At 45.1% G+C, this 25,281-nt stretch overlaps 2 protein-coding genes across 3 annotated transcripts in view; one reads left to right on the forward strand and one right to left on the reverse strand.

The window, feature by feature from the left end:
• Positions 1-3,503, forward strand: part of NME7 (NME/NM23 family member 7) — a 170,894-nt gene extending 167,391 nt beyond the window's left edge. For both annotated transcript variants that reach the window (XM_075072346.1, XM_032790961.2), the window contains one exon: positions 3,218-3,503. In XM_075072346.1, coding sequence (XP_074928447.1) covers positions 3,218-3,250 — 33 coding nt within the window. In that variant the 3' untranslated portion in view covers positions 3,251-3,503. The remainder of the gene's footprint in view (positions 1-3,217) is intronic.
• ATP1B1 (ATPase Na+/K+ transporting subunit beta 1) lies at positions 3,314-23,498 on the reverse strand. Its single transcript, XM_032790976.2, has 6 exons — positions 23,175-23,498; positions 18,224-18,352; positions 8,694-8,849; positions 6,823-7,007; positions 5,829-5,909; positions 3,314-4,655 (listed from the first exon to the last, which is right to left on the reverse strand). The coding sequence occupies exons 1-6, from the start codon at positions 23,272-23,274 to the stop codon at positions 4,389-4,391; spliced, it is 918 nt and encodes a 305-aa protein (XP_032646867.1). The 5' UTR covers positions 23,275-23,498; the 3' UTR covers positions 3,314-4,388.
• Between the last annotated feature and the right edge of the window lie 1,783 nt (positions 23,499-25,281).

The raw sequence follows: 25,281 nt of genomic DNA on the forward strand, positions 1-25,281 counted from the left end.
TGTTATGATAGTCTAATTCAATCCATTGGCTTCTTCCCCAATGTAAAGTATTTGCATGGTTGTGGTGGTAATTTGACAGAGTTGGAAAATCAGAGCAGTCTAGGGTTTGAGAGGCTTCACATTTGATTTTAGAGGGGCATCAAGATAAGTAGTGTGACACAGGAAATTAAACTGAGTTAGACATGGATTCTGTTCCCACTTCTGTGGGGCTTGCTTTCCTAGCTGTGAGGGGGACAGGTACCCCACTGTGAAAATGCAGATTGATTAGAGAGGCTTCTTTCTGTTAACACTTCACATGCCACTTTAATCATTGCAATTTTCTTTAGCTCCATCAGTCTTTAGAACACTGACTATAACTGAGTCAGGTCTCACTGTGCTACTTTTTTACTGATATGCCTTAGTAGTGGGTCTAATCTGATGTCTTTGGCTTAAGGAATGAAACTTCTTTGTGAATGCATAGAAAAGCAGGAGACATTGTATAGACGTTCTGTGGTGTGTGATGTTAAGTGTTAATAGAACAGCACCTTAAGGTACCTTTAAAAGTCTGTCACAAATTGCAAAATGGCATGCAAGCCTAATTATGCCTGTGCTATGAGCTTAGATTTTACCACAGTAAGGCCTGGTCTACACTATGCGTTTAAATTGATTTAAAGAGCGTTAAATTGATTTAACGCTGTACCTGTCCACACTACAATGCCCTTTATATCGATATAAAGGGCTCTTTAAATTGATTTCTGTACTCCTCCCCGACGAGAGGAGTAGCGCTAAATTTGATATTAACATTGGATTACAGTTAGTGTGGATGGAAATCGATGTTATTGGCCTCCGGGCAGTATCCCACAGTGCACCACTGACCGCTCTGGACAGCAATCTGAACTCGGATGCAGCGGGCAGGTAAACAGGAAAAGCCCCGCGAACTTTTGAATTACATTTCCTGTTTGCCCAGCGTGGAGCTCTGATCAACACGGGTGGCGATGCAGTCCCAAATCCAAAAAGAGCTCCAGCATGGCCATTTAGGGAGATACTGATCTGATTCCTGTATGGGGAGACAAATCTGTTCTATTTTCAAGAGCCTCCTCTCCTGCACACCGCTTAATGTCCTGCCTGGACTACTCATCACGCCGGAGGCTGCTCCCCCTCCTTTTATGTCACTAAACACTCAGTTGTTTCTATTCCTGCATTCTTTATTACTTCATGACACAACATGGGCAGGACCACTGCCACAGTGGCCCAGGAAGGTTGGGGAGAGGGAAGCAAATGGGTGGGTTGTTTTTGCAGGGGCACCCCCTGTGAATACTGACATGGAGCAGCTGTGCTCTCTGATACAGTGGTCCTCTAATACACTTGTCCCTTATTCTAGGCAGGAACTGACTCTATTTTTAGAAACTATAAAGGAGGGACTGGTCCAATCCCAGTTTTTGCTTTTGCGTTGCGCCCCGGCTTGATTTCAGCCAGGGCACTCATGATAGCAGCGGACAGTACAAGAGGGGGAGAGATAACTGTCCATTTCATTGCCAGTTTACTCTGGCAGTAGAATGGTACAGAACGACTGGTAACCATCTCTGCTATCATGCAAAGTGAATGCTGCTGGTGTAGCGCTGGAGTATCGCCTCTCTGTCCGTGCATCCAGTACACATACGGTGCCTGGAAAAAAAAAAAGCTGAACCAGGCTCCATGGTTGCTGTGTATAGTGTCTGCCAGGCAATCCAGGGAAAAACAGTGCGAAAGGATTGTCCAGCTGATGTTTTCTCAGAGGAAGGAATGATGATGACATTTACCCCAGAACCACCCGTGACAATAATGATTCAACCCAGAATTCCAAGGGGCAGGGGAGACTGCAGGAACTATGGGATAGCTACGGAAGAGCTACCCACAATGCAATGCTTCAGAAATCGGTGTTAGCCTCGGACCACGGACGCACAACGCCAAATTACTGTGCCTAGTGTGGCCGCATGAAATCAAATTTATAATATCAGTTCTATAAAACTGATTTTAGCTAATTTGATATTATCCTGTAGTGTAGACATGGCTGAAGATTCTTCAAGCAGGGCCTGAGGTGTGCATAAAGCAAGTGAAAGGCATGCTTTTTTTTCTTCAAGTTGGTGGGGTTCACAAAAATGTCTGTTGCTGGTAGGAGCAAGACTGTCACCTCTGCATTAAGGGGCCACCCCCTCCCCCCAGAAAAAAAGCAGTGCCTGTTACAGTGCATTTCTTCAAACTGCTGCTGTATATGGAAGGAGGCATAGGCAATCTATTCTCTCATTTAAAATTAATGCATGCCAACCTCTTCTCTTCCCCTTCCCTCCTGCCAAGGGGGCAGGGGGGAGAATTACTGCCACTACCATGCATCACAGTGACATTCATTAGTAGGAACACTTTGTGAACACCTGTGAGTAACTCAGTTACTGTCATCTTTGTAAGCACCAGAAACCTCCATTTAATGGGAATGTACTTCACTTTTGTATAAACTCAGTTATTGCTTGAGAATCAGTTTGATCAGGGCTTCGGGTCAGATGCAAGAAGACAACAGAGTGGCTGAAGCAGCCAGTGCCATCCAACTTTTAAACAGAAGATTTCAGCCACATTTTTAGAAGGGCATTGGAGACATCAGCAGATTAACAAAAGTTGGTGTACAGGTGTTGGTCAGTAAGCATGACCATTTTCATTTCAGCTACTCCTCTCAGATTAGTGCACAACTCCTGCTGCTGTGTTAACTGTCTAAAAACACAATGCACCCAAGATAGGAAAGGCAAGGATTGCTACATAAGCTCAAGGGTTTTTGACCTGTTTGAGAGAGGAAGCTGAAGGCTCCCCCTTCACCTAATTAAAATGCAGGCCTACACTTTGAAATGCAACTTAAAGATGGCACTGAGCTCCTCTAAGTAAAACAAATAGGCCTGGAAGGCTAAGATAGTGTTTGATTTCTTCATCATTTGACAAAGAGAAAGGTGTTGCTTCAGAACTTGGCTTTGATTTAGGTTTTAAAGCTTTAACTTTTTGAATATCATTTATTGTCAATGTCCATAATTCCGAGCAACAGTAAAAATAAGAGTACATACAGCTAGAAACATCAGGTACTCAAGGTTCTCTCCCCCCGCCCCCATACACCCAGATTCTAGTATGACCAGTACGTTGTGACACTTGATTTGTTGTTCAGCTGTATTCACTTTGCAATAGTTAACTACCTAGAAGATGCACTGTAATATGTCTTTTACAGGTCCAGTACTTCTTCAAGATTCTGGACAACTGACAGTTCCATGTTCTGCTATCTCCAGTGCTAAAGGAAAACAGACAGACAGACAAGGAGCGATGATGTGTTCATTAATTTATTGTCCAATGTTTTAACCTGACTGAAATACAAGAGCAAGAGCACTATGCTCCTGGCTATTTATTACATATGTTAGAACAAGAGTTTTGCACTTCAGACAACATTTAACACCATCTTCTGGGGGTACTGCATTGCTTTTTATAAAGTTCAAAATAAAGATTTATTTTCAAACAAGTGACTTTGGTTTTTTCCATACATTACACTTTTTCTTGCAGAAAAAATAAAATTGTACAACTGCATAAATATAAAATCTTCCACCATGAAAATGGTTAAAACATTCAGTAAAAGACATTAGCACCACACAGTGTGATGCTGCCAGCAGAAAAAAAAAAAAAAAAAAAAAAATATACAAAAGCAAATAATTATCAGTGGTAGGGATAGCCTGATTCAGGTCTCACACAACACAGTGGAGGATGAGTGGAAAGAGCGCATTCACTACAGAGCACAGAACACAACCACCTTTTTTTATGTATTCATAAACTCATTAGTTTCCCCTGCCACCTCTCCAAATAAAATACCTTACACCACAGGAAAATAAAAAGGATTTATGGAGTGCTGTTAAATAGTCTCACAGGTGGGCCTTTATCTTTAAAAGGAAAAAAAAACTTGAAGTACCATGCCAGTTCTAGTCCCATTGAGTATTTACACCTCAGGCAGCAAAATCTTTGCTCACAGAAAGTAGAAAACAGATACAATACATGGCTTGAAAAATGACCAGAGTATGTACCTATAGTACTGTACACTAAATAAAATACACAATACTTGGGGGCCAGAAACACTGCTTACTACAAGTCAGTTATGGAATCATAATTTACAGTAAAAATGGGCATGTCCCAAGGCTCAATTTTGTTTTTTGTCATTTACAGTAGAATAAATATTTTGTCACTATTGCTACACTTTAAGTTTACATTCTAACCTAGTAATGCAGAAAGCTAGTGTAAAGCATATAGATTATGTGTAGGTCCCATACGTATGACAGTTTGTTCAAGACTAGTAAGTTTGTTTTGTTTTTTACTTTTTAAATGGCTAGGAGGGGAGAAGAGAAAAATCATGCTTATGATCAGCTGCTCTTTATGTCAAATTTTACTTCAAAACGTCCCTGAAAACGGTCTTTGTCACTGTAATGGATGTTCTCACCATAGACCTTGCATTCCACTCGCACTTCTGTGTCATAGGTCAGGTTAGTGAACTGCACTGCCATGAGTGGCTGGAGATATTTTGGCTGAAGTAGCTTGCCGTAGTATGGATAATATTGTAGAGGGAAGCCAGCATAGCCACCCAGCCCATAATATTCAACGGTGCCAATTTTGTCAACATCTTCCTCTTTCTAAACAGGAAAAGAAAAAAAATCAGTTGGACAAGCCCCATTGTAAATATTCCCACCACTATATACCCATTCAGCTTAATTATCTGAGCCATACTTGGCCATCACCATGTGACTTCTGTGCTCGACAGCACAATAAAGTTATCTTCATTCATTCAAACCGATTCAGGATCCCTGAGGACAGGTGCACAGTAGTAGAATGTGGGCAATTAAAAAGTAAATAGGAAAATCATCCTGCATTATGTCAATGGATTAGGGAAGTAGGTTCTACAAAAACACTCCAATTATGTCACCACAGAACTTCCAGTTGTTTTCCAGCAGCTTGATAAGATCAGCATTATTGTTCCCTGGCCACTCATTGTTATCTATAGGAGAGGGTATGGGAAAATCCTGAATTCTAACAATTATTCCTTCTTAGAACTGGCCCCAGAATTGACAAAGCTTGCTGGGCCTCTGGTCCAAAAATTTTAAACAATAAATAATCTGCCTTTTTCAGTTACCATTAATCTCTACAAATTTCCTGCTTGAGTAAATGAATTACCCAGGGAAGAGGATACTGCTACTTGGAAGGGACCTTGCTTTTGAGGAGTAGATGTCTGAAAGGATTTGGGGGGCGAGGGGTGGAAGAGAGGCTTTTACTTATTTTTAGTTCACCTATTCCAAAGATAGGGTCAATGACAACATTCAGTCATCATTAATTGTTCACTGACCTTTGTGAAATGAGTTGCCTTAATCCTGTTCCTAATGGTAAGATATCCTTCTCAAAAGGAATGGGGGGTAGGGTGGGGGAGGTGTCATTTGTCAGCAGAAAGGTCAAGGAGTGAATGAGCACCAAGACTTGACTCCTGTCTCAGGATTGAAGCATGCTCACTTTTTTAAATATCCTGTTAAAAAGTCCATCTGCACCAATCTAAGAGAACTGGGGCCAGAGAAGGAAGGTCATGCATAATAAACAGCATCACTGAATGTATATATGTCCTCCCACAGCCATGGCTTAGAATCCTAAGTCTCTGCTTATACAAAACTGGCATGGTGTAGGTTATGGTTTTGGCTTGCTCAGCCCTTTGATGGGCAGAGTTCATTGCACATTTACAACAGTTAGCTTTTGAGGAAGTTTGAATCACAGGAAAGACTGATCCCATGTCAGAAAAGGCATGGACACGCTTTCCCACTTACCTTAGGAAAGCAATGAACAGGGAGGACATAGGGATTGTATTTTCCCATCATCTCAGGAGGGAGGCTGTCGTTTAGTGGAGGCTAAAAGAAACCCAGCACAAGCAAGTGTTACATTTCACACTGGACAATCTCTGCTCTTCAGACTAACTCCATTGAAGACGCACATTGATTAGTTTCCAGCACATCTTCCTGAAGTTCAGAACTGTGCCAACAAGTGGCCCCATCCATGTGTGTCAAAGTCCCAGGGGGTGGGGGAGGGAGGTGGACTATTGGCAGATTCATTGAGAGGAGACAGCTTTGCTTCTAGGTCAAAGTTTCAAAGCCAGCTCAGGTTGGCAATGATTTTCAGTCATTACTGTCAGCAAGTTAAGTGGCCATGGAAGCCACTAATTCACCAGCAGTAATCTCTTGTCGGCAGATTCAGAAGCTCTACAGACAACTTCCTGAGGGGGGCAGAGTAGATAGAGTTCAGGGGACTTCTTTAAAAAGAAATAAATCATCCTCCTGTTAGTGAATTTAATAAAAGATAAGGCTTGACAGCCCAAGAGAACACCTCCCCCCGCCCCCCCAAATAAATGTTTGTGGTCAAAGGGCAAAGCAAGTCTCCTAAAGGTATTCTGGAAAAGCATATGTATCACTCATAATGGAGGAGTGGCACAGTCGACATGAGAGTTTACTTTCTAGGAACAGTCCCAAAGAGTCAGCCTGGAACTTGAGTGGTTGAACTGGGAAAGGCAACTGGCAGTCCTGAACCAAGGTAATGTTCTCAAGAGACTTGATTTACAGTGCGATTCCATAGCACCTAGCACTGAAGGCTCTTACAGCACTTTCTAGGAATTACTTAAGCCTCATGTCTACCCTGCAAGCTAGACATTAATATCCCCATTTTACAGATAAGAGTCCAGAGTAAATAGTCTTTCCAAGACCAGTTCCTCTGCTCCTGCTATAAAAATCACTTCCCCCAAATTAATAGGAAAGGAAAAGAAGCACTTGCCTTTGGTTTGAAGCCTAGAATTCTGTTGAGCTTGACAACAACACATGGTTTTCCATCTTTGTATCCATAGCTGGAATCAAGAATTCCAGAGCAGTTTTCCAGCCATTCACGTCTGAACCTGCAGACTTTCTTCTGACCTTGGGCATTATTAAATGCTCCTCGGGTTATGTAGTCATGAGGTTTCTCTGGTGGGGAGGGGGGGCAAAACACCAAAACACTTACATGCAGCATGAACTCACATTTGAAAGCTTTGAGAAGAAAAGCAACACTCCTGTGAGCATTTCCCCGGGAATGGAATCCCTTTTCTCAGGTCTAGTAGTAATCAAAACAGAGACAGACACCACCTTCTACACACTGACTTCATGGATCTGCACCAAGTCATTCAGTGACAAGCGCTCTACTGATCACTGCAAGTCTGTTTTCTATGGGGCCTTTTTTCCTCAAATGGAAGTGGGGTGGGGGTTGCTTCTCTGATTTTTATTGGTAATGTTTTGGGTCACAGGAGGGATTGTCAGAAATGTATTCTCCCTCCAACACACACGCATCTCCCTTCAGGTCAATACTACATGCAGTCCATTATAGGTGCTTTGCTGAATTACATTTGAAGGAGAAAAAAGGTGGGGGGGGTCTCCACTAAGTGGTCAGGACCAAAAAGTCAGGGCTTTCTCCCCTACAAGAGTGGATATCACACTTAAAATCAGAACAGGGAGATGGATTTAGAGCAATGCTTTAAGTGTTAGCTGAAACCATCAACTGCAGAAGGGAAGGAAGCTCAAAATGTTCTGACTCGGACCTGAGGGAGAGGTGATGAGCAGGTGTAAACTGGCATACCACCACTGAAGTCCATGGAACTATGTAGATTTACATGATCTGGCCCCTAAAATTAGACTGCAAAGGACAAATGTGGATTCTGTAATTGAGACGTTCTCGTGGAGGGTGGGGATCTGAAACAACTTACAAGCATTTCAAGCCCACTTTAAAAACAAACTTACTGACCATCTGTTGATCATTTGACACCTGTTCCATTTATGTCAACGGAAAGACAATGACTGGAGTTTTAGGCCTTTGGACTTACAGAAACAAATATACGTGGGCTAGTGTTACTTTCTATGCATCTGAGCCCAGTGATCTGGTTTGGGTCCAGACCCAGAGCAGCACACACACTGTCTCTACTTAGGAGGAAAATATTCAGCTGGTGTCATGATTTAAATGGCTTCCAGGTAACGACCTCTCCTCTTCTCGTCTGGCTGTTGGAGCAGAGGAGAAGGAGCAAGTCTAGAAGAAATGCTTTGAATACAGATTTTCCTTCAGACCATGTGGACTGCCTTTCCTTCTCCAAAGAGATTCGACAGTGCTTTCAGTGCATCTGTAGTTCGTTATTACACCCCAGGGGCCATGGAAAGGGATACTTCCCCACACTAACAGCTTTTGGAGACAAGGATTTGAATTCTTAACTTGATTTGGGCACAGAGTGGAACTGTCAAATTTGCTCAGCACTGGCCTAACTCTGCTCCTACTGAAGACAACAGTAAACCCCCCATTGTCTCTGATGGGAGCAGGAGGCGGCCAATGCTCAGTGCTTTTCACAATCGCACCCAGAAGCTTGTCAGATTTGGCAGCGAAGCTCACTGTGTAATGCATTCTACTTGGACAACAGGCAGTCATGAGTGACTTTAGGACCAGCTAATTAACCTGAGATCTAAAGTTAACCATCATGCTATTGGAGCATCTCTTTCATCGTGACTACGGGGCTTATACCAACACTATCAACAATGGCCAGTATTATCTTGATGGATGCAGTTAGAAGAGGGGTGGCCAATACAGCCTCCAGTTATGTGAAAACAGAACTTCATATCCAGGAGTCTGCTTACCAGGGCAATCGTCAAAGATCATCTCATCGGTTTGTTGACTGTTGTCGTAGTTCTTCAAGAATCTGTTAAGGCCCTCCACATACTCTTCGTAAGTTTTGGGATCAGAAATACTAAAGGAAACTTCTGTCTTTAGTACTTGGGGGACTACAGTCAGTCCTAAACGGGCAAGAAGAAGGGGGAGGGGAGAGAGAAGAGATTAACAAAACACCCAAAAGTCACAAGATTTCAAGACATGTATAATGCATGAAACAGTCTGTTCTTCTAGAAACAGCCACATAATTCAGATTTCAGAGTCTGCACAACCAACACACGCACACGCTTAAGTTCCTTCGGATTTTAGCTCACTTGGAGGTGATGTGCTTAAGCCACAGCTCAGTCATTGCTTCCAATTATGGCTCAAAACACTGTCCCCACATTAGTGGGAAGGGCAGTGTTTTGGGTCACTGCACAAATCTGGTTGTTGGTTTTTTTTAAATATACTCTCAACATTCCAACATGCAGTACACATCCTACTGGACTAAGGCTTCATTTGTATCCAGCACAGTTACTTCCCCACCAGTTGTGTACGCTCTAATCCAGCACAGATCTGGGTCAATTGTACAAGATGGAGGCTGGAAGCAGCCTGATGTGGGTTAGCATACAGCCGAACAAAAGCGGCTGGTGCAGGGCCCAAGCATGCTGGCTCAAGACACCTCCCAAACAAGCCTACTCAGGAAAGCATTCAAATTAAGCAAGTGCTTCCATACTTTCCTGCACTGGGCCCTACGGCAGTGAGGAGCAGAGTTGTCCTAGGCTCTGAGATACCTCAAATGGATTCTAGACATGAGGTAAAGTTCTCAAAAGTGCCTAAACGAGCTAGGAGTCAAAGTCCCACTGTGTTTCAGTGTCATTTAGGTGCTTTTGAGAATTTTATTTAATAGTTACAATGCTCCAGCAGATAGAACAATTCAAGGCTTGGAAGACGGTGAGGTTTCTAAGAAAAAAATCAGACTTAGGAAACAAGGCAGGTTAGTGGGTAGTGCTAGCAGTCCAAAGCCAAGATTTTTCAGAAGCAACTAGTGATTTGGGGGTGCCTCTATGCTAACAGAGACATGGGTCAATCAGACACTACCTGAGGGAACTGAAGAACCCACTACTCTGTTTCTGCCCTTCAAGAACAGCTCCCAAGACTGGAGATAGTTGGGCACATTTTCAAAAAACATGCACACTTGGCTTTTGGGTTACAGCCTTCGGAAACTGGCCCAGGAGGAGAGGTAGAACAAAGAAGATTGATCATTGTCCTCTCACATCTAGCAAGAAAAAGTGGTCTCAGTGTAACTGCTCTCAAACCTCAGCTCAAAATGCTTCACACTTCCCTGGCACAGTCCTAATTCATGGAGAGATGTAGACTGCAGCCTTGAATTAAACCAAATTAGGAAGATCTATTTTGACATCAGGACAAAATCTCCCTCCCATGGTGAATGATGGCACACAGAAGGAAAATCTGTACCAGATAAGGTTCCATTCTTTGGTTAAGTAGAAATTTCATTTTTACAAGCCTTAAATGGTAACGTTTCACTACTAAGCATTGGTTTACACTTAAAAATAAAGATCAACCTGGCTATGTCATTGAGGGCGTTGAAGTTTTTGCACCCCAGTACCAAGGTTAGGTTGAACCAACCCCCAGTGTAGAGGCAGCTAGGTTAAAAGTAACAACACTGTAGCGCTGCAGCCACAGGGCTCCAGCTGTGCTACTGTAGCACTTGAGTTGGAAGTTAGCAGCCTTGCAGTGTGGCATAACCTGTGATCCCAGCAACATCACTAAGATCATATAGTGTAGGATCAGAGGGCAGACATCAGCCAAGCATCCAGAACACTTCTCCAGTCCCATGTGGCCTCTGCACTTTATAACCTTCACCTCCCTCCATCTCCCCTCCTGTGCTGTGCAGGAATTACTAGGCTAGCCAGCAAGTGAAAATTTACTCACATTGTGAGCTCAGAGAACAGTCAAATCGTTATCTGTGCTCTCGAGAAAGCATTGTGCTTTCCCCCCTTACTCATCTCTTCTGGGCTTTGTGCACAGAAACAATGCTGATTGTCTCTTTAGTCAGACACATTTCATTGAATGGGGTAAATGGGAAAAATCATCTCCTGGTTAGAACACTCCCTTGGGGGCCAGAATTATGGATTCCATAACCAGCTCTACTCTATTACCCAAGGGTCAAGGATATTTGGGGGGTGGGGAGCAGACAGAATTAATATACGGAAGTTACCCGTACAGTCAAAGGGAAAAGCATTCCCTTAGTCATTACAAAAAAAACTAATAAATAGTTGCACTCGCATGAGGTCCAGGTCACATTTTAATTGAATGCCTTGATGCGTGACTAATGCTGAAGTTTAAAATAATGGGAACTAGAGTTCATGCTGCTTTTGCGGTGGCCTATGCTGCAAACTGTGTGATCATTAGGGGTCCTGGCTGCATTCAGTCTGTTGCCTTCGCTTTAGCAAGCACAGCATAGCAGCTGAGTGGCATCGGCTTTGACAACTTTCAAAATTGTTTTGCCAACAACAGTTTCTTCCAGTGCAGGCTGAAGCTACTCAGCTGCCTACATGGGCTCACAATTCTATCAGGTCTTTCAAAGCCAGTTAAGTACTACTGCTTAGGGTCCCCCATTCCTCCTCTCCCCCCGCCCCCCCCAACCTCCTCCCAAAGTTGGAATTTGTAACCTAGGAGACAAAGATTTGCTTTGTTTCCCTGAGGGCAGTCCCCAGCAGCCAAAAGATAGCTAGACAGCCAATCAGTAGAGCTCATGGTTTCAAGTTTTATTTCAGGAAACAGTTCGAACCTTCTTAGTTCTCCCTTCCATATATTTTCCCCTGGTCTGGGTTTTGTTGCAAATGGAGAACTAAATTACCTTCCCCACTAACAGAATTAAATCCTATCAAAATTACAATTGTTTCTACAAGAGTCTGACAATCATTTGTTTTCTAGGAACCTTTAACTTTGCTATCCACACAAAACCCTCACTGCTAAATATATAGTGTGTGATAGCAAGTAGCTTTTAACCCCCTCCCTCCCAGTCCTCCTTGTTGTCAGCTGGTGAATGTTAACACTAGTTATTTAAGGTGGTCCTCTGTATGTGGGCTTCAGGCAATACCATTAGTTTCTCAGATTTAAGCTTGTAGAAGGTCTCACACCCCCTTTCTCCCCCCAACCAGGGAACTGAGAACACATGAATAGCAGAATATTGTGAAACGCCTTTGTATAGAAGCTGTAAAGTACACACTACAGTCTGTCATTAGACAATTTAAGCCATGTACTTTATTTAGGGCACATGACTCACAGCAAAGTCCTGCCCCCCCTTTTGTACCTCTGCTGAAGGAAAGGAAACAAAAGAGAAGACAACACAAAACCTCCTCCACCCAATATGAAGCTAAAGCCACTGAACAAAGGGATGACAATGTAGCTGCATGCTAGTAGTCAGTCAAGCCCACCATTTGAGCTCACTTTTGAGCACGACACCCACACACGAGAAAAATGGTTGTATTTGTTTCATTGTTGACCACCCACACTGAAGAATCCCCAAGACAATGAGATTGGGCAGCCTATAAGCCCTATATCAGTGGTTCTCAACCAGGGGTACACAGAGGTCTTCCGGGGGTACATCAACTTGTCTAGCTATTTCCGTAGTTTTACAACAGGCTACAGAAAAAGAACTAGTGAAGTCAGTACAAATTCAAATTTCATACAGACAATGACTTGTTTATACTGTGCTATATACTGTACACTAAAATGTAAGCACATTATATTCCAAATTGATTTTTATAATTATATAGCAAAAACGAAGGTAAGCAATTTTTCAGTCACACAGTGTGCTATGACACGTGTGTACCAAACTTAAAAGCCACTTGCTTATGAAATCCAACAAGACAAATCAGACTCCTGAAAGAGGCACAGTAATCTGGAAAAGTTGAGAGCTGCTGCCCTACATCAAAAAGACACCATTCTCTCTTCTGTCCAACTTCCAATATTAATGGGCACCTAGTGGTTAGTACACTAGGGAGGATGGGATGGAAGAAAAGAAATTATTCCTACTGGCTCATCCTGTGGCCCCAGTCACTTAGGTCCCAGTTCAGCAAAGCACTTAAGCACATTTTTACTCCTGGGGGAATTCTGCACCACTGCGCAACGCAGAATTTTGCGGAAATTAATGTGTGCAGAGAATTCCCCCCCCCCCACAGAAGTGGGCTGCAGAGATATTGGCTACCAATAGGGGCCGGAAGAGCTCAGTTCACAAACAGAAGACAAGGCTGGGGGAGGAACTGCAGGGTTCCCAGCAGCTCTAGTTTCCAGTACACCCTGAAGGAAGGAGACAGTAGCACACAGAACACCCCATGCAAGCCTGGGACCAAGCATCAGGCTATTCCTCCCTCTGGATCCCTGGGCTCTGTGGGGGGGGGGGGGGGAGTATCTGGGCCAGACCCCACCTCCCCCCCAAGGCTGGCTTATGTGCTTTTGTCACTTGAGACCTTAATCTCTCTTGTGCCTCATTTTACCTATCTGAGGAATAGGAATACTACTGTTAATTTCACAGGGATAACGTGAGAATTATTTAAGTCACTGATTTTCCCCCTTCCCCATGTTACTGACACAATGTTGAGGCCCAAACTTAAGACTTACCATTTCCCACTTTGCGTGCCATCCCGCTACTTTTTGCAAACCTACAACCATCCAAAATAAATACTTCAATCCTCTTAAAGAGCAGGCAGCATGGCCAGCAGCCCAGCCCTCATGAACATCCCTGTAAGAGAGCAGTGTACACACCTGGGATGGGAAGCAAAATTAAAGGAAGAAAAGCAGCATGTCTAAAGTGCTGACCTTTCCTCTGCAGAACAACTGAAGAAGGAAACGCTGTAGTTTGGAAATAAGGCTTTAAAATGAGAAACTTTGGCTGTAAGTAGTGTTGCTTCATAACACTGTGTTATTGCCAGTTAAAGACAATCCTGGGTTTAGAGGGCACATTAAGTGCAGATGGATGTGGCATACAGATTCACAAGACAGTCCTACAGTCATTCTGAGCAAGCTACCACCCTCAAGGTCCTGTTAGCTTAATAAGCTTAAAAAAACCCACACCAAGATGGAACTAATTTAAAACCCTGATGTGCTGGTGTCACTCGAGTCTTCTAGCCACCCCCTCTGAGGAAAATGTGTGCACTCTCTCAACATATGATATCTGCATGGCTGAGTGACCAGGTGCCCTCTGCAGTTTGGGCTTCATGGATTAAGAGGTGAGAGGCAGAGGAAGAAGATGTTATTTGCCTCCTGTCGAGAGTTGTCCCCAGGACAGTTGGAGACTCACCAGCTAAAATACACTGACCTCTATTTCATTTACTGCTGCTATGTAAGCTAAGTGAGCCAATCAGTCACTATGGACCAGAACAGCCTTTTCCATTACACAACCTCACAGGCACAGGAGGAAGCCATTTAAAAGGGGCAAGAGCCCTTTTTAAACACTATGATCTGACAGAAGAGTCCTTTCTGCCAGTTTCTGAAGAGGGTCTTTTCTCTGTGAGGTGTGGAGTGGCTCCGCCCCGCCCCACCCCAGCCCCTGCAGCCAAGATCAAACAGAAATACACGGCCCAATTGATGACATTTTTATAGTAGAGGCAGACCAAGCAGCAGGTACAATGCTAGGTCATACCTCGGCTGGCAGATAGAATCTCAATGACCAAGAGACTTTTTCCCATTGGACCATATGAACCGGAACCATAAACTCACTGAACGTTAAATCTCACCAAATGAGGGTCAATCAATCCTCATCATCATATCCACTCATACTCCACACCCAAACAAACATACCCTCCTATCTCAGTATGTGTACTTTGACCCATTAACCTTTTACCCCCAATCGGGACTATTGCAGATTATGTATTCTTTACGCCATCCAATCTTAAACCGAACTTTGCACCCCCTCGATAATCTGTACACTATTCTCTGATCACCACAAACTTCTATGCCTAAACTCTACCATACACTTTTTTAAAACATCTTAGAACGTTTTTACAACGTTCTACCCTGAGTAGTAAGACAAAACGTTCTATTCCATCACACAGATATCTGAATTTTTAACCAAATACCGCACTTAAATAGGGCTTAGAATTCCAGACATTTTTCCTTCTTGTACTTTTAAAGTTAATCGGCGTTTGCTGTAGTTGCAGTGTTGGGACATCTGAATGCCTTTGATTCCACCACATCCCCCTAGAAAAGCAATATTTGATGGAAAGGTACAAAATTGTAATTTAGCCTTCAAGTGAGCATAATAGCCCTGTTGTGTTAAATGCATGCAGTAATTAGCATATTAATGCCATCTGGTAAAGAAATGGAGCTATACCCACATCAGTATCACCCAGTAAATGGCAGCATGACTTCTCATTTCATAATAGCATTTTTACAGAGCAATGAGGCTAATGCACAACATTTATATAGCATTTTCTTCTGAAGATCTTAAGTGCTTTAGAAGGACAAGTTTTATTCTTCCCTCCCCAATCTGCAAAGTGGCACAAAGGGGTTAAGTGATTTGCCCAAGGGGTCACAGCCAGACACTTGCTGACAGAAGTCTAGTTTTTCTAGCTCCCAGTCCTGTAACCCTGTCATTCCTGGATTACCAGTACATTTAATAGTTAAAGTTGGCATCACTCCCCCCACCATAAAAACTGCTGGGCACATGCCGTTCACATATTGATTTGTATTTTATGTAGCCAACAGTCTACAGTGGTTCCACTGAGAGGCAATTTACATTGTCTATTCTCCCTCTCTTGAATACATAAAATTCTACTTGTCCATTTTCCTGTTTGACAGGAGTACATTTTATTCATCACCACTGACAAGATCCAGTGAGATTTTGTGCCTGGGCTGGTCATCTTTTGTGGCCATTTTGAAAGCTGATGTGAGAAACTCTCACTTCCATAACTGAAAAGGTATATTCAGAGGCCAAACTAGTGGCTACTGCACCATGGTATGAGGAGGTCTGAGGGTGAGAGCTACACTTTATTTCTGGGCTTGCATGAGGATGGAAAGGCTTCAGGCATAGGTACATTCACTCCTTATCAATGTGCAAGTGACCTCTACTGTCCAGTCAAGGAAGAGCAAATATCAACTGGTTCCAAGAGCCAGAAGGATGCTTGCCCCAAATTCAGGGGCTTTGACACTAGTGCACTGAATGGGTTAAAAGTCTTGAAACACCCATAGTAGGGGATGGGAAGGAAGGAATACAGATTTCTAAGACAGTTGATTTTAACTGTCAAGCAAAACATTGCCATGCTGGTCCCACTGCATGCTCAAATTTCCAAATGTTCAGAAAAATCAGTGCCTGCAACCTTCATTTTTATAGAATCAAAGTAGATTTACTTTTAATGACACATTAAAGTGGTGTCTTGAAACCAATCCACCTTCCAATTATTTTATTTTTGAATGTCAATTTGTGCAACATCCAGTCAACATTTTTAAAAACTACTCAATGCTCTACAGATTAAGGTTTTTGAAAAAATTTCAACTCTTATCTCAACTCAGAGGTAGACCTCCAAAATTACTATTAAAGTGAAGACACTGACCAAAGTTTAGCTACAAGTAGATCATGTGATATCAGACCGTGCAATATGGATGTAACCTGAAAAAAATCAAACTCTGCACATCAGTTTTCCACCTTGTATTTTTCCATGTAATGTAGTTTCATGGGGTAAACATTTTTCTTCTTTAAAAGCAGGTTGCTCCACCAAAAGTAATGCATACCGTATGTAGTGCCTGCTCTATCTTAATTATCCTAGTAGCCATGCTTAATGCTATACCATCCATTTTCCCCTCTGGTGCCCTATCAAAAAAAGGGTGCTGCTGATGTTGACCAGAGCAAGTCAGTTCCCTCTTGCAAATGTCAAAGCCAGATGTGTTCAGGCCAACGTCACAGCACCTCGGGCAGCATTTACCCCTTCTGAAGCATCAGTTCGTTCCAGGTTTCATCCTTTGGAAACAACTTCCTTTAAAATGTTGGTGGTGAGGCTTTCTGGAAGATCTGCCTTTTGATTTTTGCTTGGAGTGATATTGTATAGGCTAGAACAGTAGCTCAATCTTTCCAGACTACCGTACCCCTTTCAGGAGTCTGATTTGTCTTACATACCCCCCAAGTTTCACCGCACTACTTCCCTACAAAAATCAGACAAAAATACTGAAGTGTCACAGCACGATTACTGAAAAATTGCTGGACTCTCATTTTTACCACACAATTATAAAATAAATTAAATTGGAATATAAATATTGTACTTACATTTCAGTGTATGGTATATAGAGCAGTATAAACAAGTCATTGTATGAAATTAGAGTTTGTACTGACTTTGCTAGTGCTTTTTATGTAGCCTGTTGTAAAACTAGACAAATATCTAGAGGAGTTGAAGTACCCCCTGGAAGACCTGGGGTACATGTACGCCTTGGCTAGAATAATAGTCCTTGCTTAGCTAGAATATAGCTTAGCCACAGAGTTTACTACTGCACTGCTAACCCCGGCGGGGCTGCAGCATGCTCTGACACCAGAGCCTTGCCGGCAGCCTCACAATTGTCACTTACATACCACTGTTATTAAAAGCTTCTGAGCTGTTTTTCAGAGCAAGCAGTGAGAGACAGAGACAAATCGTTACCATCCCCAATGCCAAGCAGCCTCAAGGTCATTTGTAATGTGGGAAAGCAGCAGTTGCAAGACTCCTCCCCCTACACTCTCATGGCCTACCAGTCACTGACTTTTAGCAAGAGCCAGACAGCATAATAGACTGGATATGACAAAGAGGGGAATCTGCTGCATTGCCAAGGCATTCTCTCTGCTTTCACTTCATGCAGACTGTTCAGAGATGCTGCCTAATTGATCTCTCTCTTTACACTGCTGCTGTATTTCATCCAGTACGGACAGGCTGTTCATTTGCTACCATTCATTCAAACATGAGAACACCAAATGCGCGTGTGTGTGTGTGTCTCTCTCTCTCACACACACACACACACACACACACACTTTTCCTCCTCCAAATTTCCAAGACACTATGAGCATTAGTTATAGAAGTGTCTTAAAAACCTCAGATATTGGTATTATTTCCCCCATTTCACAGAAGAGAGTTAAACAAGAGACAAAGGTGGAGAAAGTTGTCCATATCAGGTGGCAGAGTCCTGACAGCCTCACTCCACCCACTTACCTACTGCAACATCTAAACCACATTCCATTAATTGGTTTTAATATAAAACCAATCATGCACATGCAGCTCTCTCACTTCAGAAAATGTTTAGCTGACGCAACAATTCTCATTAAGACTCAACGGCAAAAAAACGATGCTGTAAACACAGGTTGAGACCATACCCACAACTTTTAAACATGCTTGACTGATATTCATGATAAGGCACCAATCCCGTTTTAGAAGCGCAATGGAATGCTATTTCATCATCACTCCCAGGTGAGTAATAAAATGATTGTTCTTGAAATGATTTGCACAGTCAGGCATGGGCCTGTTATTCAAATTACCTGGGGGTGCCACTCGATCCTGATATTTGGGTTCATATTCACTGATAGTGAGCAACATCACTTGAATGGTCCCAATGAATATGCCTGCCAGGCAGCCGTAGAAGATCAGGTAGAAGAGAAGGATCTTAACTGCAAGAGAACAGAGAAATAATCAAGCCCTTGACGCAGCCATGTTTCAGCACAAAACTTCATCCACTTCTACCACTGAAGGAAAACTCAGCATGCTTATGTGTGACACTGAAATTGCCCAAGAGAACTGAGCTAGGGATCTTGGTTACAACAGTTAAGAAGTAGCAGACAGTTATCTGTATCACAGTAGTGTCTGGATGTCCTAGTCAGACTGGGACCCTATTGCGCTAGGCACTGTACAAACACAAAGCAATTGTCTGATTTTAGTCAGATCACATTCTAACACATTAAATACTATGAGTCAACTTTTTCCATTTAAAAAACACACAAAGGTTAAAACTTGTGACTTGTTACTGGATCCACCAGGAAATCACTCTGTGCTGCATTACAAGGGACTGATTTTCAGTAAAGCAAGCCTGCATGGTAGTAAAGGACATCCTTGAAGTGCCTGTCCTTAGGATGCTCAGCACTTTCACAACACCCACTCACTAGTATTGAGCCTTGGAGCTGGAAATTCCAGATGAATTAGCAGTTCAAATCCAACTGAATTCCACGAGGAGTTGGGTGTCTAATTCTTTTAGGATCCTTTGACAACCCCAATCTTCAACTGTGAACCTAATCCCACACATGAAAGTCAATGAGAGCTTGCTAGGAACAAAATTAGGCTTCATCTTGGCTATTGTCTAGTTGATTCCAGGTGCTGAAAGCCACCCGTATTACTGTAGTTTGACAATTCCTATATAAAGGAAAACCGCACAGCATTACCAGATCATCCAGCTGAAGCAGCCAATTATATAACCAGATTTTTGATCTAAAGGAAAGGGGGGACTGGAATAACCACACAAGAAAATAAAAAGGAACACAACACTACTCAATCTGGATATCAGTTACTGGTTTACAAGGATTATCTCAGATGATTAACTGCATAGTAACATGCTGTACTAGGCATCGCCAGGAAGGATAAACCAGCCCATGCCAAGCAACTTATATGCTAATCAAGGGAACAGTAACAAGCACAAGCAAGTGAACTAGAATTAGAGGCAACAGATTATTTGAGAAGAGACCTATCTGACTTCAGAATGCCCTAATCTGATATCACTTTAAATCAGGTTGCATCACTGTGGCTTGTGTAGTCAGGCATAGTGCTGGGCCAGCACTATAAGAAACCCACCTCCATGAGGGGAATAGCTACCAGCTGCTCCAGTGCACAGTTTACACTGCTACTTTACAGCACTGAAACTTGCAGTGCTGGGGAGGGCCCCCCCACGGGTGTTTTTCCCCCACACCCCAGTGAGAAAGTTGCAGGATTGTAAAGTGCCAGTGCAGACAAGCCCTAAAACAAAGACCCTCTGAACCATCTGGAGTGAAAATAGATGTGGGGGAAGGGAAGGACAGAAAGTGCAAGAGAAAAAAGCTTTCTTCCTGTGCTCTATTACCACAGAAAAGCAGCCCAATTCAAATACAATTCTCTTCTCCTTGGTTTTAATTATTTTCAGTCTCTTTAAGAGAGAACAGCAGGAAGGGGTGGGACAGACAACAGAAAAAACACTAAGATGCTGGCCTTGTCCTCAAACTCTCTCCTTCCCCACTGGGGTGAGGTGGCAGGAAGTTCATGAAGTTAAACTCAGCAGCACTATGTTTTGGCACACACAAAGTTAATCACATTCTTTGGTATCCAGGCAGCTCTAGGCAAATGGTTGTGATGCCACAAGAGATTTGGACATTTTTTCCAGACCTGTCAAAGGAGGTGCTGTTGTAATACACCAAACAAGAAGATTGCTGTCTGCAAAGTGCTTGCTGCCTTTGATTTTTTATTTTTTTTTTTGGATCACAGCAAATGGGCAGTATCAGGAGGTAGCATTGAGAACATCCTGGTTGGAAGATACATTAAACAGCACAAAAAAAAGCATACACACACACACGACATCTACAAGGTACACAGCCTGGGTTATAGAAATATCCAGCAAATCCACCAACAAAGCACAAGGGCTCACTGTGAGAAACAGGTGCCTGCTACAGGCTGGTGTGTAATACCTAGGCCAGAGACTCTCAGCTAATGTACAGTTGTCAGAGCTTTGGCTGACTTTAAGGGAGCTACACTAATGGGAATCTAGACCTAGATATATATTTAGGCACAAGTTCTTTGTGGCAGGGACCACATTCTACACACCTGTGAAGCCCCACACAGATTCACAGTGCAGCTGATGTATTTAAATTCTCTGCTCACACAAATACATAGTGAGAGCCTCCTATAGTGCGTCCTAATGCTTCTGCCTGCCAAATCTGAAGATGGCAACTCCACATCCGGTTGATCAGTCAACAGGGGCTGACTTCAACAATGAGGGTGGCAGGCCAGCTTTGGTTGGCAGGAAGTGGCAGTCTGACTAAGGCTTTTAAAATTCATATATAAATAGACAACTTTCCAAGTAGTATTTGTAACAGTACAATATGTAATCAGTACATTATACGTGATACTTCTTCCCCTTTGTTTCCCAAGTTCTGATGTAAACTCAGCTTCCTTTAACCACTCACCCCACTCCCCAAAAAAAGGGGAAGGAAAGGATTTATAAAAAGTCTTTCCAATTCTACAGTTTCACAATTCATAAACAGAGCTCATGTTTGCTGGTTAAAACCCAGCTAGGTAAAGATGAGCCCAAGGGCAAAATGCCCTCTTCCCAAGGACAACCATGCCTAGCGCTTCAGCACTGAGAGATGCATTCCTTATTTAAGGCAAAGAGGCGTCACCACCATCCTTGATACTTGGTTGTTTAAAAGAAAAAGAAAAGAAAAAAAATCAGTGAACTGAAATATTTTAATATCTTTTTGTAACTTTGACTGGGACCTGGGGGAGAAGAAACAAAGTGACTAACAGCCATATGCTAGGTCAAGCTGGAACCAGAGACACCATATCTCAAATTATAGATCACTGCATATTTCCTGTTTATTTTATTGTACAGAACTGGAGCTCCTTTCCTCCAGGGTCAACTCAAAATGAACTAGAGCTTGCAGACTATTAGAATCCAAAGCAAACAGATATGGCTGTACTTTATAGAGAACAGAGAGAGGGGGAGAGAGGAGCCAAAAAGATGGAGAGGGGAAAAACTGGGAAGTGATGCTCTATCTGGTTAGTGCACTGCAGGCTGTGATGCACCTAGAAGAGGGGGTCCTTCTTGCCTCTGACTTCAGAGGAGGAGTGGGAAGACGCACACCAGGGAGAAGGGAAAGAAGCAGCTATAGAGCCATTGTGCACCTCATGGTCTCACTCAAGTTACATTTAGTTGCTAGGAGACTGGCTTCAAGGACTTGCTCATTCCTGAGTCTCCCCTGCTTCCTCCCCACCCAGCCCTTTCCTCTCTCCCGCGGAGCTCAGGCAGGTTATTCCTCCAAATGGAGACCGGGAGGGAAAAACAAACAAAACCCAAGAGAACCATCCACACATCCAGGAAAACCAAACCCTAATGTCCTACCACCGGATGGCCTTGCCCAGAGTGCCCAGTGCCTCCGGTTACCTCCTGCTTTCAGGTGTCACCTTGACTAACCTTGAGCTCTGATGCATTATTAACCCTTTGCTTCCCCAGCCAAGCAGCCCCACCGAGCTTGCTGGATTCCAGGGGCGGGGGTCTCTCTTTATAACACAAAAGCCTCTACACCAGTTTCAGAGGCCATCCCTGTAACACCTTTAAACAGAGACCCTTTCTTTGCCTGGCTTTCTCCACAATTCGCCCTCCTCCAAAGACACCATGCCAGCCGCACTGGCTCCCCTACAAAGGGTCTGATGCAGAGGAGGATGGTGGGAAACACGAGAGGTATGTGTAGGGTTGCTCGCGCCCCCCCCCCCCCCCCCCCCCCCCCAAGCAGCCCCACCGAGCTTGCTGGATTCCAGGGGCGGGGGTCTCTCTTTATAACACAAAAGCCTCTACACCAGTTTCAGAGGCCATCCCTGTAACACCTTTAAACAGAGACCCTTTCTTTGCCTGGCTTTCTCCACAATTCGCCCTCCTCCAAAGACACCATGCCAGCCGCACTGGCTCCCCTACAAAGGGTCTGATGCAGAGGAGGATGGTGGGAAACACGAGAGGTATGTGTAGGGTTGCTCACACAGCCGCCCACCCCATCCCTACTGCAGTCACGACTCAGATTCAACTACATCAGTGCCCTTCAGCATGACCTTTTGCAGGGGGAAAAAAAGACACCAAAGCAGCTTTCTCCTGCAGGGAAGGAGCTCGGCCTTTCAGATTTCAAGCATCGCTGACAAATCTGGGCAGCGGGGTACGGGCAAGCCCCAAAGACGATGCAAGGTCCCTTCTCTGAGCTCAGACACCACACAACCGCTTTCCGCCTGGAACAATACGCACTTTATCACCCCAGGCGATGCCGCATCCCCTCCAGAAAGGACGGAAGGGAACCAGCCGCCCAAAAATCAGCTAAGCGCTCTAGGCAACACCGTAAGGAACCACAAATTAAATGCACACCAGCGTAACCAAGTCTGGGGCGTGTGTTTTTCAAATCACCACCACCATCGAAGCAGCATATAAGACCAGCGAAGAAAGTTCGGGGGGTATGTTTTTAATCCTACCGCGAGACGGATTGTTTCCACTTTGCGCTAAACCGATTACAATAAACAAGCGAACCAATTCCTTGCCCCCACCCGCCCTTCGCCACCTTTCTAGCTCGAGTTGTTGCGGGTCCGCGCGAGCCTTTGCCGGGAGCAGGGGACGCAGCCTCCCTCCACGCACCCCCCCGAGACGCGCAGCCCGCAGTGGGTGCGGGGGGCTGCGGCAGGAGCTGGCGCGCACGGAGACGGGGGCAGGGACGCACTTACACCAGCTGCCGCCGGTCCTCCCCAGAAACTCCTTCTTCTCCGAGTTCCAGATGAATTTCTTCCAGTTGCCATCGCCTTCCTTCGCCTTGCCGCGAGCCATGGGGGACGGAGCGGCCCCGCCTGGGCGCAGGGGGAACACGAGAAAATCCTACGCGCCCCCTTGGAGCGGAGCGGGGGGCGGGGGCTGCCCTGCCAGCGGGTTCCCGCGCACGCCCCGGCAGCGGCTGCTTTGCAGGCGGGAGGGTGGGACGCAGACGGGCCGCCGGCTCCCGGGCACAGCCAGGGGCGACTCACAGCACCGCACCGGCCGGGGACATGGGCTCCGCCGCGCGCTATATTGCCGGCTCCCGCGGCTGACCCCGCCCACAGAACGCCGGCAGCCAATGAAAGCGGGATTTGGGGCGGGGGCGTGGCTTGGAGGGCGGGGGGGAGCACGTGGCTGAGCTGGAAGGCGTTTCGGGTTGTATCTGCCCCCCTCCCCCCGCAAGGAGAGCGCGCGCTGGGGAGACCCCGCCTGTAATGGGGGAGCGGGGGGTCGAGGCCAGCAGCCGCCAGGCTGAGCCCTGCGGGCGGAGGGGAAGGTGATGGGGGGGGCAGAGAAAGCGCCCGGGGGCCCTGCCGTTCAGCGGGGCGGGGTGAGGCGGCAGCCCTGGGGACGGGGGGAGATCAGAGCAGGTTGCGGGCCTTTTAAGGAGGCGGCGTGGCACAAGCTGCTAGACAAAGGGAGGCGGAGGCCTGGGGTGGGGGTGAGAGCTGGCGCCAGCCTCACACCTGAGCCCTTGTACGTAAAGGGGGGGGAGGAGGAGGAGCTGGGGAGCGGGGTAAGGGGTCAAGGGCGTGTGCAGCTGCAGACCGGAGCTTCGCTGCGAAGGGGGAGGGGAGAGGAGAGGGAGAAATACCTTTTGTACCATTTCCGCACCTCCCCCAGCACCAACATCCATAAACTTGACAGCAGCTAATCCTGCCATGGGCTAGTAGTGCCTGACCCCCCCCCCCCGCCCCTTGTTTTGGGCCCCACATGCCACCAACGCATTCTTGGAGCCTTTTGGCTCCCACCTGCTGGCTGCCCACAGCTACCACACAAAGTATTCCCCTCCTTCCCCCTCAAGTCCCTTCCTTGCTTCTGGCCACAGCTGCAACTTTCCTGTCCTGCCCTGGGAATCCCCCTTGCTATGAATATGCAACACAGGATAGCAGCCCACTCAGCTGGAATGAGAAAAGGGTCCTACCCCGAATCTATGCCAGCAACTCCTAGCTTAGGTTTTTATTTAGGGCCTGTCACTGGGGTATTTAAGTTATGTCTCATAAGAGGGGGGTGATGACATAGTGGGCATCCTTTGTCTCTGGCAGCAGCTGCAGACTGGTCTGGGTTTAGGAGAAGGCCGCAGAGGGGTGTTAAGAGTTGACAGCAGGAGGAGAAATCCTTCACCCTTTAAAATCATTTTCTCTTTGCTATGCAGCCTCCACTGCATGAGCCTCTACTTGTGCTGCAGCCCTACTGCTGAGTAAAGTGTATAGTAGAGCAAAGATACACTGGGTACCTTTCTTTCTCAGTTTCTCCTCCCATCTGTCATTCCTACCCTCCATTTGAAATCACGCTGCACTCCAGCTCACTCAAGGGTAAACACAGCTATTGCATATTTAATGCAAATAACATGCCTCATGCTGTGTTTGTGCTGGAAACACCTGTTAGGAGGAGAAAGGCAGAGCCTGCCCAGGGCAAGGATGGGTCCCTGCTTGGGGGAGGGGAGAAAGGGACTGTGCCAGCTACAATGTGTGCAACAGGATGGTAGGTATGGCAGGGGGTAGAGTCTGCAATGAACAGAGCAGACCAATGGATGATAGTAATCAGGAAGAGACGGGGGGACGGGATGCCATCTGAGGGATGGGAGCAAGCAGCAAGGACCAGGCCAGAGTATTTCCTCCCAGTTTGGCCTTCAGGAACATGTGCACTATTTTCCTCTTTCTTCTCCCTCAGGGAAACTGGATAGCCCACATGGTCAAACTAAGCAGGGCCAGGGAGAAGAATGAGCTGCCCACAGCTACTGACTAGATTTTTTTGTTTGTTTTTCAAAGCCATCTCTCAGCTTGCTGGGTCCCTGTAAGC

Source organism: Chelonoidis abingdonii, chromosome 1, assembly GCF_003597395.2.
Source record: "Chelonoidis abingdonii isolate Lonesome George chromosome 1, CheloAbing_2.0, whole genome shotgun sequence".
Classification (NCBI taxonomy): domain Eukaryota; kingdom Metazoa; phylum Chordata; order Testudines; family Testudinidae; genus Chelonoidis; species Chelonoidis abingdonii.